This window comes from Vespula pensylvanica, chromosome 2, assembly GCF_014466175.1.
Source record: "Vespula pensylvanica isolate Volc-1 chromosome 2, ASM1446617v1, whole genome shotgun sequence".
In the NCBI taxonomy this organism is placed as follows: Eukaryota; Metazoa; Arthropoda; class Insecta; order Hymenoptera; family Vespidae; genus Vespula; species Vespula pensylvanica.
Window position 1 is genome coordinate 8,349,202 of NC_057686.1, and position 12,147 is coordinate 8,361,348.

Here is a 12,147-nt window from a genome sequence, read left to right on the forward strand (position 1 = left end):
TAATCAACTTTTGAAACTCGAAAACCTGTTTGTATATATATATATATATATGTAGTGCGTTGGATATTGTTATCACTCACATTTGTTATAGCCATTAGTTTTCATTAATTCTAAGTATTGTGAAAACTGAAATAAAAATATATATGTTGCATATAAAGTATAAGCTTTTTATCATAGATACGTACGTAGGTATCTCTTTTAGTATACCTATCTTTTCATTCTCATTTGAAAAACAATTAAGATATATGTATAATGTTGTAATTATATTTATAAAAACTGTTTGTATAAAATATTTGCACATTTAGGTATTCGCAAATCTTTCAATGTAACTTGCAAAATTCTAGAAATTAAAATTTAGATAACTGCGCAAGCGTCATATTTCCTTTCGTCTGAGTTCACGGTGTACGTCTACAGTCACGGTTTCAGGTTTGGCTTTGGCCTGTTGGCTTGCCATTTTGTGACGCCTCGGAAACGATTTCAGGTAAACAGTTTCCGCTGTTGCTTGCCTGCGAGGAGACAAGAATTATGTCGAAACGTAGGATTGATGTTGTTGATCCCTATATCAAACGAAGAACGTAAGTAATACAAATGTTGATTTAATTTTTAAAGAAGAAAAAATTTAATGGTAGATTCTGCCATGTGCATTGTTACTCATTTTTTGGCTATCATAGTGCTATGTTACATATGTGTTTTAACAGTTTTAGATTGTATTTTCGTCTGTGTTAAAAATTATCATTTATATGAAAAATGAAAGAAGAGAATTAATTTTACTACAATATCTTAGAATGTAACAGAAAAAGTATTCTATGTCGTCGATTGTTTGCTCTACTCATTCGTAGTGGTTCTCAACCAAGTTTATTTTGCACGATTACCGCGTGCAGCCGATGTCAATATCTAGTTATAAAATCGAAGAAGATACAAAGACAATCATAATAGATTGTTAGTAATGTGTCTTACTGCAATGATGTTATGCATTCAATCTACATACATGTATAATTATTTTAAGTTATTTATGCTTTTGGAAATATAAAGAAGTTACTATTGTTTTTAGAATTGGATCAACATCTAATAATGTGCCTGCAGCTCCTACTGACACAAAAAATCAAGTTCAAATTAACCCATATAATGGACTTCCTTATACACCACGCTACCATGAATTTTATAAAAAGAGGATAACACTACCTGTGTTCGAATATCGTGTTGATTTCATGAGGCTTTTAGCAAATCATCAGTGCATAGTGCTTGTAGGAGAAACAGGATCAGGAAAAACTACACAGATACCACAGTGGTGTGTAGAGTATTCAAGATGTATAGGAAGCAAGGGTGTAGCGTGTACTTCACCAAGAAGAGTAGCAGCAATGTCTGTTGCACAAAGAGTTTCGGAAGAAATGGATGTTTGTTTAGGTAAAGTTTAATCAAATAATGTTTAATTTGTACTTCATATGAATTTTCATATCTCAATATTTAATAATATTTATTTTAAACAGGTCAAGAAGTTGGATATAGTATTCGTTTTGAAGACTGTAGTTCTCCGAAAACTATGTTGAAGTATATGACAGATGGTATGCTTCTACGTGAAGGCATGTCTGATCCTATGCTTGAAGCATATCAAGTAATTTTACTTGATGAAGCTCATGAAAGAACTTTAGCTACCGATTTACTTATGGGTGTTTTAAAAGAAGTGATAAAGCAAAGACCAGACTTAAAGCTTGTAATTATGAGTGCAACTTTAGATGCTGGAAAATTTCAACAGTATTTTGATAATGCGCCACTCATGAATGTACCTGGTAGAACACATCCAGTTGAAATTTTTTATACGCCAGAACCAGAAAGAGATTATTTAGAAGCTGCTATTAGAACAGTTATTCAAATACATGTGTGTGAAGAAGTGAGTGGAGATCTACTTTTATTTTTAACTGGTCAAGAAGAAATTGAAGAAGCTTGTAAAAGAATCAAAAGAGAAATGGATAATTTAGGTCCCGAAGTTGGTGAACTCAAGTGTATTCCACTATATTCAACATTACCTCCAAATCTTCAACAAAGAATTTTTGAACCTGCTCCTCCAAACAAACCGAATGGTGCTATTGGTCGAAAAGTTGTAGTATCAACTAACATAGCAGAAACATCATTAACAATAGATGGTGTAGTCTTTGTGATTGATCCTGGTTTTGCCAAACAAAAGGTAAATTTTAGTTATCAATAATTTTCGTTTATTATTTACTTAGATACATTGATTGATTAGTGGACATGTTTCGATAGGTTTATAATCCCAGAATTCGTGTAGAGTCACTTCTTGTATCACCGATTAGTAAAGCTTCTGCACAACAACGTGCTGGCCGTGCAGGTCGTACTCGTCCAGGCAAATGTTTTAGGCTATATACAGAAAAGGCATATAAAAATGAGATGCAAGATAATACTTATCCAGAGATTCTGCGATCAAATCTTGGTAGCGTTGTGTTGCAATTAAAGAAGTTGGGGATCGATGATCTGGTACTTTTTATTATAATATCGAAATATTTCAATGAAAGTGTAATATAATAATAAATGTTTAATATATTCTTACATTTATTATCATAGGTACATTTTGATTTTATGGACCCACCTGCACCTGAAACTTTAATGAGAGCACTGGAGCTTCTTAATTATTTAGCAGCTCTTGATGATGATGGGAATTTAACAGATCTTGGAGCTGTAATGGCAGAATTTCCTTTGGATCCACAATTAGCCAAAATGTTAATTGCTTCTTGCAATCACAATTGTAGTAATGAGATACTTAGCATTACTGCTATGCTTTCAGGTAAAGTTTTATAACAATTAGAAATATATCAATGTTATTAGTTAACAGTTAAAAAGAAAATTAAATATCTATAAAATTATTTACGTAATTTTTTACTACGAGTAAGCGTTAAGAAATTATTTTAGATGTAATTAAACGAATTTATAATAGTAAGAAAACAATTAGAGTCAAAGTCGTGGTAAGTTAGCATGGTAGTGTATTGATGAATGACGTTGTATTAGTCCCACAGTGTTTTGTGAGGCCAAATGAATCGAAGAAGGCAGCAGATGATGCAAAAATGAGATTTGCACACATCGATGGTGATCATTTAACATTACTCAATGTTTACCATGCTTTCAAACAAAGTAAGTCAATTTTTATTTTATTTTTTCTTTTGCTTCTTTTTGTAAGATATTTTTAACTAAATAATGTTCCTTAAAATTATATTAGATTTGGAAGATCCACAATGGTGTTACGACAATTTTGTCAATTACCGATCTTTAAAAAGTGGAGATAATGTCAGACAACAATTAAGTAGAATAATGGATAGGTTTGCTTTGAAACGCACTTCTACTGACTTCACGTCAAAAGATTATTATATAAATATAAGGAAAGCTCTTGTGAATGGTTTCTTCATGCAGGTATTAATGCACTACATTACATTACTGTAGATACTAATCACAGTTATAATAATTTGTATCTATTTTTTGAACTAGGTGGCTCATTTAGAAAGAACAGGCCATTACTTAACAATTAAGGATAATCAAATTGTACAATTACACCCAAGCACTTGTTTGGACCACAAACCAGAATGGGTGATTTATAATGAATTTGTACTCACAACCAAAAATTATATTAGAACAGTTACTGATATTAAACGTAAGAATGCACTTATATAAAATACAATTTATTTTATGATAAATGTTTACAATTAATAAAATTTATATTTTTAGCTGACTGGTTACTAAAGATAGCACCACAATATTATGATCTACAAAACTTTCCTCAATGTGAAGCAAAGAGGCAATTAGAAGTTATTCAAGCCAAATTGGATTCGAAACAGTACCAGGAAGGATTCTAACCTCTATACATGTTAGATATATTTAAATATCACATAACATGGCTGAAAATTTTCAAGCAAATAATTTCGGACAGAGAAGGACATATAATTGATTGGAATATCAAAATCTAAATATGTCACATTACTGATTAGAAAATGTGACTTGAGAGTAAAGTTCCTTACTCTTCGATTTCATCTTATAAAATGAGATGCAAAAATAGAAATCAAGAACATTGCGACTTCATAAAAATACGGAAGCTTGGATGCTATAACATAAACAAAATATCCGCAGCTTAAGATAGGAAAGAGATGGAAAGTAACAATCTATTAACGTGGATCGCAATTAAGACACAATTGAATGATAAATGATTATTTATGTACATTTAATAAAATCTAGTGGTTAAGTGATTTTACCAGTAGAATTTGTTGGAAGACATTTACACATTTCGAATGTCATGCTAGGAAAAATAGATTAATTTTTGTATTAAATGTTAAAGGAATACACCAAACACAGAATAAGTAAACGGTTACTTACGTAATTAAAAAACCATTTTTGTAGCCTGTAGCCAGAGAATTTCTATCTTGTCTTCGTCTCACTTTTTACCTACGATATGTGTAGGCTTTGGATATTAATTCATCGTAACGTATCAGTCCCTTTCCCTTTTCTCATACAATGTATTTATTTAATTTTTCTATGTTGAAATGTACGGTTGCTGTATTATGCACAAGTACTTGTCTATCTCGTGCACGGCTACGCTGCTGCTATGGTTTAGTTATGAAATATGTTACAGGGTGACGGACAACGTTACTCGAAAAGCAGTGAGACATTTAGAAGAACTACAATAAATGTGATAGATATATTACAAAGGGGGACCCAACTTATAATTACAAATTGTCAACAAAAAAGAATGAGAAGAGATAACTTTGTAACTCGATATACGAGTTAACTCTGATTAAAAAAAAATCAAATTCTAATTTATGAGTATTAGTATAATGAAATTTACAAGTTGCTGTTATTTTGTAAAGAGATAATTTTCAATATAAAGATTCATGAATTATATAATTTAAATTTTTTCATACGTCTTAATGATTATAATTAATAAAAATATTACACATTTATTATCAACACTTTTAATTAATCTCAGTAGACAAAGTATAAATAGAAAAATGTATGATATATACTATGGACATTTATGATTCAGATTTTCTAATTGTGACAAGTTATGATTCTAGTTATGATCAGTTAATCAATTGAAGATAAAAATACTTCATTTCATATCATAGATTATAAGTAATTGATAAATGCCTTTATAATACAATTTCGATCTTAAAAATTAAAATATTTAGACCTTATTGATTCCATTAGTTTTATCAGTGAAGTAAGCAATTTCACACGTGCTTACTTTTTTAATCCAACATAACTGAATGATGAAAAATACGAGATTATATTTATCTAGTATGTATTATGCAGTACAAAGAATGTACGGTGTAATACATACATACATACATACATACATACATATATATATACACACACATATAATAGTGTTTAAATTTATATTGTGAACATAGATTTTGATTATAAAATTAAGGTCTCACTGTTAGTAATAATTGTCCTGATACACTGGGATATAATTATTTCATTTTTTTTAAATAAACAATAATAATATTGCAAAATTAATAAGATATTACAGTAACCGCCTTTATTCTTACAAATGCTGTTTTATTATATTGTACCACTTCATTCCAATAAAATAACACGATTATATATTTGGCTTTTGTTTAATTAAATTTTCGTGAAAATCATTACTTTAGATTTTTACTATAAGAAAAATATTACAATCAATATATCAAATTGAAAATGAATATAGAAAATAATTTATAAAATCAATTGGGTAATTTTTTTAAACGTATAATAACAAGAATATATATTATTTCGGAATTATATGATGTTTTAAAGAATGAGAACCACTGTAAAAGCACAAGACTCGTATTTCATCATTCAGTGTACACTTTCATTAAAATCTTTTGAAAATCATGGCATTGGTCACGATACCGGTAGCAATGAAATTTGCCCGTTTTACAACAGATATTATATTTCAAATTAATAAAAATCCACTGCTTAGGTAAATATTCAACAGTGCATCATAAATGTAACCAATCAAGTTTGATCCATTTTATAGTTCTTTAATGATATCTATGATCTGTGTAAGGTTAACTATTAGATAATCTACATTTATTAGTTGCTTATTGCTTGTTATCTTATTTTAATAATTTAATTTTACTGATCTTTGTAATAGAAAATTAAACAGTGCAATTAATACCGTGTACGAAATGTAAAAATTAGTATTCTCTATTTGATCTCAATGTGTGAGCATGCAAAAAGTATTATTAGTACCTGTGAAAAAATTTTATTTAAAGTGGGAATGTTTAGTAGCTCTTTTTACATATTTATATCATTTTATCATTAATTTGCTATTTTATTTTATGAAAGAAATTATTTTAATTCCAGGTTGTCTCGAACACCTTGCATTTTTCCTTGGCAGAAGCAAGGTTACAGTACAGTAACTGAAGAAAAAAAGAATGATGGAGATACACAAACACCATTGCAGGAACCAACGGCGACTGAAAAAAAATTAAAAGGAGAAATTGAACTTCTTATGAAAGAAATAGTAGAGCTAAAAGAAGTAAAAAATACATTGGAAGATAAATATAAAAGAGCATTAGCTGATGGAGAGAATCTTAGAGTTCGGTTGACCAAGCAAATTGAGGATGCCAAGCTTTTCGGTATTCAAGGTTTCTGTAAAGATCTTTTAGATGTAGCAGACGTGTTAGGAAAAGCTACTGAAAGTGTCCCTAAGAGTGAATTAACAGATAAGAATCCACATTTAAAAACACTTTATGAAGGTCTAATAATGACTGAAGCACAACTACATAAGGTAACAAATAATTAGTAAATACCATTTATTATAATATAGATTACATAATGCAAATAGTTACAGTAATATATTGGTAACAGGTTTTTAAGAAGCATGGTTTAATATCTTTAAATCCTATTAATGAAAAATTTGATCCAAACCAACATGAAGCATTATTTCAACAAGTAAGCAATTTTAAGCAAATATTCACATTCTATCAATTTTTTAATAAAGAACAGATAAATGACCTGTTATATTTTTTTAGGAAGTAGAAGGAAAGGAGCCAGGAATAGTTGTAGTCGTATCAAAGATTGGATACAAACTACATGAACGGATAGTTAGACCAGCATTGGTTGGCGTAGCAAAAGGATAAATTTTATATACTTAAAATAAATTCCATAATATGATAAATTATGTAAACATTATTTTAAGTGATATAAAATGGAATGACATAATACTACAGTAATTTTTAAGATAGAAGACATCTGATAGATTTACATAACAAATGAAGTTATTAAAAATACGTCGAGTTTATGACAACTGATAAACAATATTTTTTATTTATTAATAGACTGTTATGCAATGTATGTTCATTATGAAATAATTCTAATTTTGTTTGCATTACAGCATTACACAGTAATACTTAATGATTTCACAAATCTGTTGATATTTCTCTAAACAAAAATGAATTTTTACTCATTAATCAATATAAACAAACATATTTAAATATTTTATACGATCAGTAAATGGTTCTATAAAGTATTGTCTATATCTTATAATATTTCTATAAAATATATATTTTATTGGTTTTATTTTAATTACAAAAAATAAGTATCAATGGATGAGTATAAATAATTATAGAAATATTACAAATTCTATGTAAGTAACGGAAACATGACCTATATTACAATATATATGTAATGGGTAATATCACAGGTAAAAATGTGGTATGGAAGAATTTATTACTTAGCATCTTTCAAATACTTTGTATAAATCAGGTAAACTAGTTATTTGTAATATAGTTGAGTCATGAGCAAAATGTTTTGGAGGTAATAAACTTTCCTTAATTGCTGGATATAAAATATGTTCTGTAACATATTTCCAGTCGTGTGTATTATGAATAGGATTCATTTCACTGAAATATCTTGCTGTTTCTCTGCAAATATTTTGGAAACATGGCTGTTCAGTAGTCCAATCAACTTCTGTTGATAAGCGCAAAATATATATTGGTAAGCCTCCCTCAAATGGAAAGTACTTATCTGGAAATAAATATATTATTTTCATATAATATCGTAGAGCAATAATTAACAACATGTCATTGTTACCTAATAATATTGGTAATGATTTTAAATTTCCTTTTTTATCTATGACTATAGAAAAATATTCTTTCATCATATCTGCTTTTTCTAGTAATAATTCTTTCACGCTCGTAGCTAGTTCTTCTTTCGGGCCATCTTCTTCCGTCCATCCTGCTTCTTCAGTTTCTAATCCCAAGATGGCTAAGTCATATAGAGATATTGGATCCTAAAAGTAAATAAAAAAGTAATAAAAAGTAGTAAGAAAGTAATAAAAAGTATTACATACTTTAACATCAAGATATTACTTTTAAAAGAATTTATTTTACATGCAACTTACTGAAAACTTTATGACACCATAATTAGCAAAGTCATACAGCATAATTTCATAGAATAGTTCCTCTCTAATACAGAAAAAAATTGATCTTTTTAGTTTTAATTATATAGGTGAAAGATATCAAATATGTATTAAAAAATTAGACTTACGCTAATTTTTTGGTATTGCATATATATAAATTTACACCACTTTGTATCAATGTAGATACTTCATCAATACATCCAACAAATATTAAATTTGATAAAATTTCTCTTAATCCTTGATGACAGTTATCTTCTACTTCTTTTCTCAATTTTAATACACTAGTTAATTTTACTTCTCTTCTAAAATTGTTTATAGAATAAGATTTGAATTCCTGTATTGACTTATTTTCTTTAGTAACATTTGTTTGAGATATGGAATCAACATTATCTTCAGTACATCGTTTATTATATTGTTCCATTTTATTATCATTATTTTTTTCTTTTATATTAATATCTGGTTTTGTTTCTGGCAGTTCTTTTTCCAAATCTTCGATGTTCTTATTACCGAAATATTGATATACTCTTTTACGTGCATTTTTTGCAATTGAATCATTACATTTATTTATTCCATTTTGTTCTTCATTACAAGAATCATCTGAATCAGATTCTGACATTAGTAAAACTTCTTCTTGATAAGTATTTAAATTAATATTATTAGTAGATACAACACTATTATTTGATGTTGATGCAATTGCTTCTGACGAAATTGACTGGGATGGTTTGGAATCATTTGTGATGATATTTAAATGTTCAGATTCATTATTTGCTATATCTATTTTTTTTACATCTATAGAAATATCATCTGTAGTAACATTATTTTTGATATCATTAGATATTTCTAATTCAAGCATTTTTTCAGTTTGAATACTAGATTCCATTCGTTCAGAACTATTACTTCTAGCAATTTTCATAGCAGTATGTATAGTAAAATTAAACTTATCAAGCTTTTGGTCAGAAGAATCAGTTCTGATTAATTCTCTTTGGTGTATTTTTTTTTGTTTTTCTGAATTCTCCTTTTCAAATTCAGGTAAAACTTCTTTCAAAGTTTCCTTAGTGACATCTACTTTTGGCAAGCGTGCCTGTAAGTAAAAGGTTCTTGAAGCACTATCACCAGCTAGCTTTTCATCTAAAGCCAATTTTACTTTTTCAATTATAGAGTCTTCATGAAGAAATCTAACTTCATGTTTTGTTGGATGTACATTAACATCAACATTATTTGAATTAATTTCCAAGGATATGTAACAAAATGGATGAGTCTTTTTTGGAAGATATATTGTATATGTCTCCTCTAACATTTTTTTAATTGCTGTAATGAATAACATCTATGTTAATAAGATAGAAATTTTATATAAATTTTTTAAATTATGTTTATAATATACTTACGAGTAGATTCTACAAGACGGTTATTAATAAATAATAAAAATATCATTCGTTTACTTGTATAATTTGGATTTGTTATTAGTGCATGCATTTTAAATTGATAACTTTCATCTTCTAGCTCAATTTCTAATAACTCTCTTGCCACTGGATTTCCATATAATATCCTTATATTATTCATTTTAGTAGAATTATGTGTTGTTCGAACCTTATAAAAATATAATAAGTATAGATATATAATGAAATATAAATTCTATTTTAAATATTTTTAAATTAAAATAACTTTGTATGATTATTTTACTTGTGGTGTTGTCTCTCCATGTTTTTTTAATATAAATCCAACTTTGGGATTATGTATAGCATATTTTATTATTATATCTGTAATTTTAGTAAATTCTTCAGAGACATTGGACAATGCTTTTCGTCGAGTTGCAACATTGTAAAACAAGTTTTCAATAGTTATTGTTGTACCTTGATTACCAGCACATGGTTTTGGTGGCTCTTTTAATTTACTATCAATATATGTTGCTCTAAAACATTAATTGAAGTATGATAATTCAAGTATAATAATAATTATTCTTTCATTTCTTTCCACTTATCATTATAAGTAAAATATAATACCTATATGCACATTTCTCATCAGACGTTTTAGTTGTTATAGTTAGAAGAGCAATATGACTAATACTTGCTAAAGCTTCTCCACGGAATCCAAATGTTGATATTGCTTTGAGATCTTCAAAATTTTGTAATTTGCTAGTAGTAAATCTTTCACATACAATTTCCATGTCATCTTTTTTAATACCTGTTCCATTATCTTGAATCTGTAATATATATACTGGTTAATATCATTTTAATATGCTTGATAAAAATTAATATAAATACCTGTAATAATTTCAATCCTCCTTCTTTCACTATTATCTGTATATTTGTAGCTTTAGCATCTAGGCTACGATATAAAAATACGTATAATAATAATAAAGATGTAAGGAATTTATTATATTAAAATGATATTACCTATTTTCTATTAATTCCTTCAATGCATTTGCTGGTCTCTGAATGATTTCACCAGCTGCTATTCTATTTACTACAACTTCATCTAACTTCTTAATTTTCGCTGGTAAATTCATTTTTATAAGAATAAATAAAACTATTCGAATAAACTCTTACAAATGAAGGTTACGAAGGTTATACACGGTGAATTGACTTAAAATATTCTCTGTTCCCGCCAAATTCAGGTGAACACTGTAACTATAACCAAACATCATAGAACAGCACTAAGCACCTTCTATTTATCAAATGCCAATCGGAATATGTGATAAAAGCTTTTTTCCTCATTGGTTATTTTTTACATTGTTGTATCATATATAAACGTATATAAACATGTGTGTGTATGTGCGTGTGTGTGTATACAAAATGCAAGATATTTATATTTAAAATATTATATTCGAAGTTTATTTTAAGTTTAAAAAGTTTCACGAAATTAGATAAATTTGTTTTGTTTTTCAGTTATGTGTATATTCAGATACCATGGTTACAGATTAAAAAAGTATATCATGATTGGCTTTTATACGAACAATTTATATTTGCACCATATAATGTATCGGCTAAGAAAATTTTTTAACAGTTATTACATCTTTAATGATTATCTATCGTATTTTAAGAAATTTAGTTATTCGATCTATAATTTCGATAATGAATATCCATGAAATTTCATACCTAATATTTTACATATAGGTTATCTTTGTTTTTATTGTAAAAAATTATATATACATCATTTTATTATGTTAAATTTGCATTTCTTAATATAGTTTCAGATTATACGTAGAAATTTCGTTTTATGTCGTACTAGAAACGTCATGACGTTCACGCATGTGAGTGTAAACGTAGCAACAACACAACATGTATTAATTTCCATTCCAGAATGTTTTACAATCTATAAACAACAACAAAAAATTTTAAGGAAATCAAAAAGGACAATATAATTGTTAGAGAAATTTGTTAATTTTGATATTAAATGAATAATATGATGTCTAATCAGGAAAGTCGATATTTAGATCAGAAGAAATATTTGGCGCAGTAAAGAGAAACGTTTTTCGCGATGTTAATTATAGCTACAAACGATCTACGATGTAACGCGTTCCAGTACTTTCGTCTCTTTTCTCGTCTTCAAGTACAAACGCAATTATGAGCTATACATATATACATAGTGTATCTTTACCCCTCTATGACAATGCTCAAAACTTATCTACCAATGGTGAGCCACGATCATCGAAATGGACATTGGGATTGGTCGGCCGAAGAAACTTCTCGAAGCGGGCGATTCGGTCTATTAAAACTTCCCCGTACGGAAAAGGTACAGAA

General features: G+C 28.1%; 3 protein-coding genes across 7 annotated transcripts; 2 read left to right on the forward strand and 1 right to left on the reverse strand.

The window, feature by feature from the left end:
- The first annotated feature begins 417 nt into the window (after positions 1-417).
- Positions 418-4,955, forward strand: LOC122626880 (putative pre-mRNA-splicing factor ATP-dependent RNA helicase PRP1). Of its 2 annotated transcripts, XM_043807398.1 has the most exons (10): positions 425-575; positions 699-939; positions 1,052-1,404; positions 1,488-2,182; positions 2,260-2,490; positions 2,578-2,797; positions 3,019-3,141; positions 3,227-3,417; positions 3,493-3,655; positions 3,730-4,955. In XM_043807398.1, the coding sequence occupies exons 3-10, from the start codon at positions 1,209-1,211 to the stop codon at positions 3,855-3,857; spliced, it is 1,947 nt and encodes a 648-aa protein (XP_043663333.1). In that variant the 5' UTR covers positions 425-575; positions 699-939; positions 1,052-1,208; the 3' UTR covers positions 3,858-4,955. The 2 variants fall into 2 exon arrangements, with proteins under 2 accessions (XP_043663332.1, XP_043663333.1); XM_043807397.1 differs by lacking the exon at positions 699-939 and having other exon boundaries at positions 418-575.
- Positions 4,956-5,789: 834 nt separating this feature from the next.
- LOC122626885 (grpE protein homolog 1, mitochondrial) lies at positions 5,790-8,042 on the forward strand. 2 transcript variants are annotated; one of them, XM_043807412.1, is made up of 4 exons: positions 5,790-5,962; positions 6,349-6,775; positions 6,856-6,939; positions 7,020-8,042. In XM_043807412.1, exons 1-4 carry the CDS (start codon positions 5,874-5,876, stop codon positions 7,125-7,127), a joined length of 708 nt encoding a protein of 235 aa, XP_043663347.1. In that variant the 5' UTR covers positions 5,790-5,873; the 3' UTR covers positions 7,128-8,042. The 2 variants fall into 2 exon arrangements, with proteins under 2 accessions (XP_043663347.1, XP_043663348.1); XM_043807413.1 differs by lacking the exon at positions 5,790-5,962 and adding an exon at positions 6,050-6,256.
- LOC122626878 (DNA mismatch repair protein Mlh1) lies at positions 7,701-12,133 on the reverse strand. Of its 3 annotated transcripts, XM_043807393.1 has the most exons (10): positions 10,801-12,133; positions 10,669-10,732; positions 10,408-10,607; positions 10,258-10,316; positions 10,088-10,182; positions 9,793-9,994; positions 8,536-9,715; positions 8,390-8,453; positions 8,080-8,278; positions 7,701-8,013 (listed from the first exon to the last, which is right to left on the reverse strand). In XM_043807393.1, exons 1-10 carry the CDS (start codon positions 10,911-10,913, stop codon positions 7,721-7,723), a joined length of 2,469 nt encoding a protein of 822 aa, XP_043663328.1. In that variant the 5' UTR covers positions 10,914-12,133; the 3' UTR covers positions 7,701-7,720. The 3 variants fall into 3 exon arrangements, with proteins under 3 accessions (XP_043663328.1, XP_043663327.1, XP_043663330.1); XM_043807392.1 differs by having other exon boundaries at positions 10,088-10,316; positions 10,801-12,132; XM_043807395.1 differs by lacking the exon at positions 10,669-10,732 and having other exon boundaries at positions 10,088-10,316; positions 10,801-11,016.
- Between the last annotated feature and the right edge of the window lie 14 nt (positions 12,134-12,147).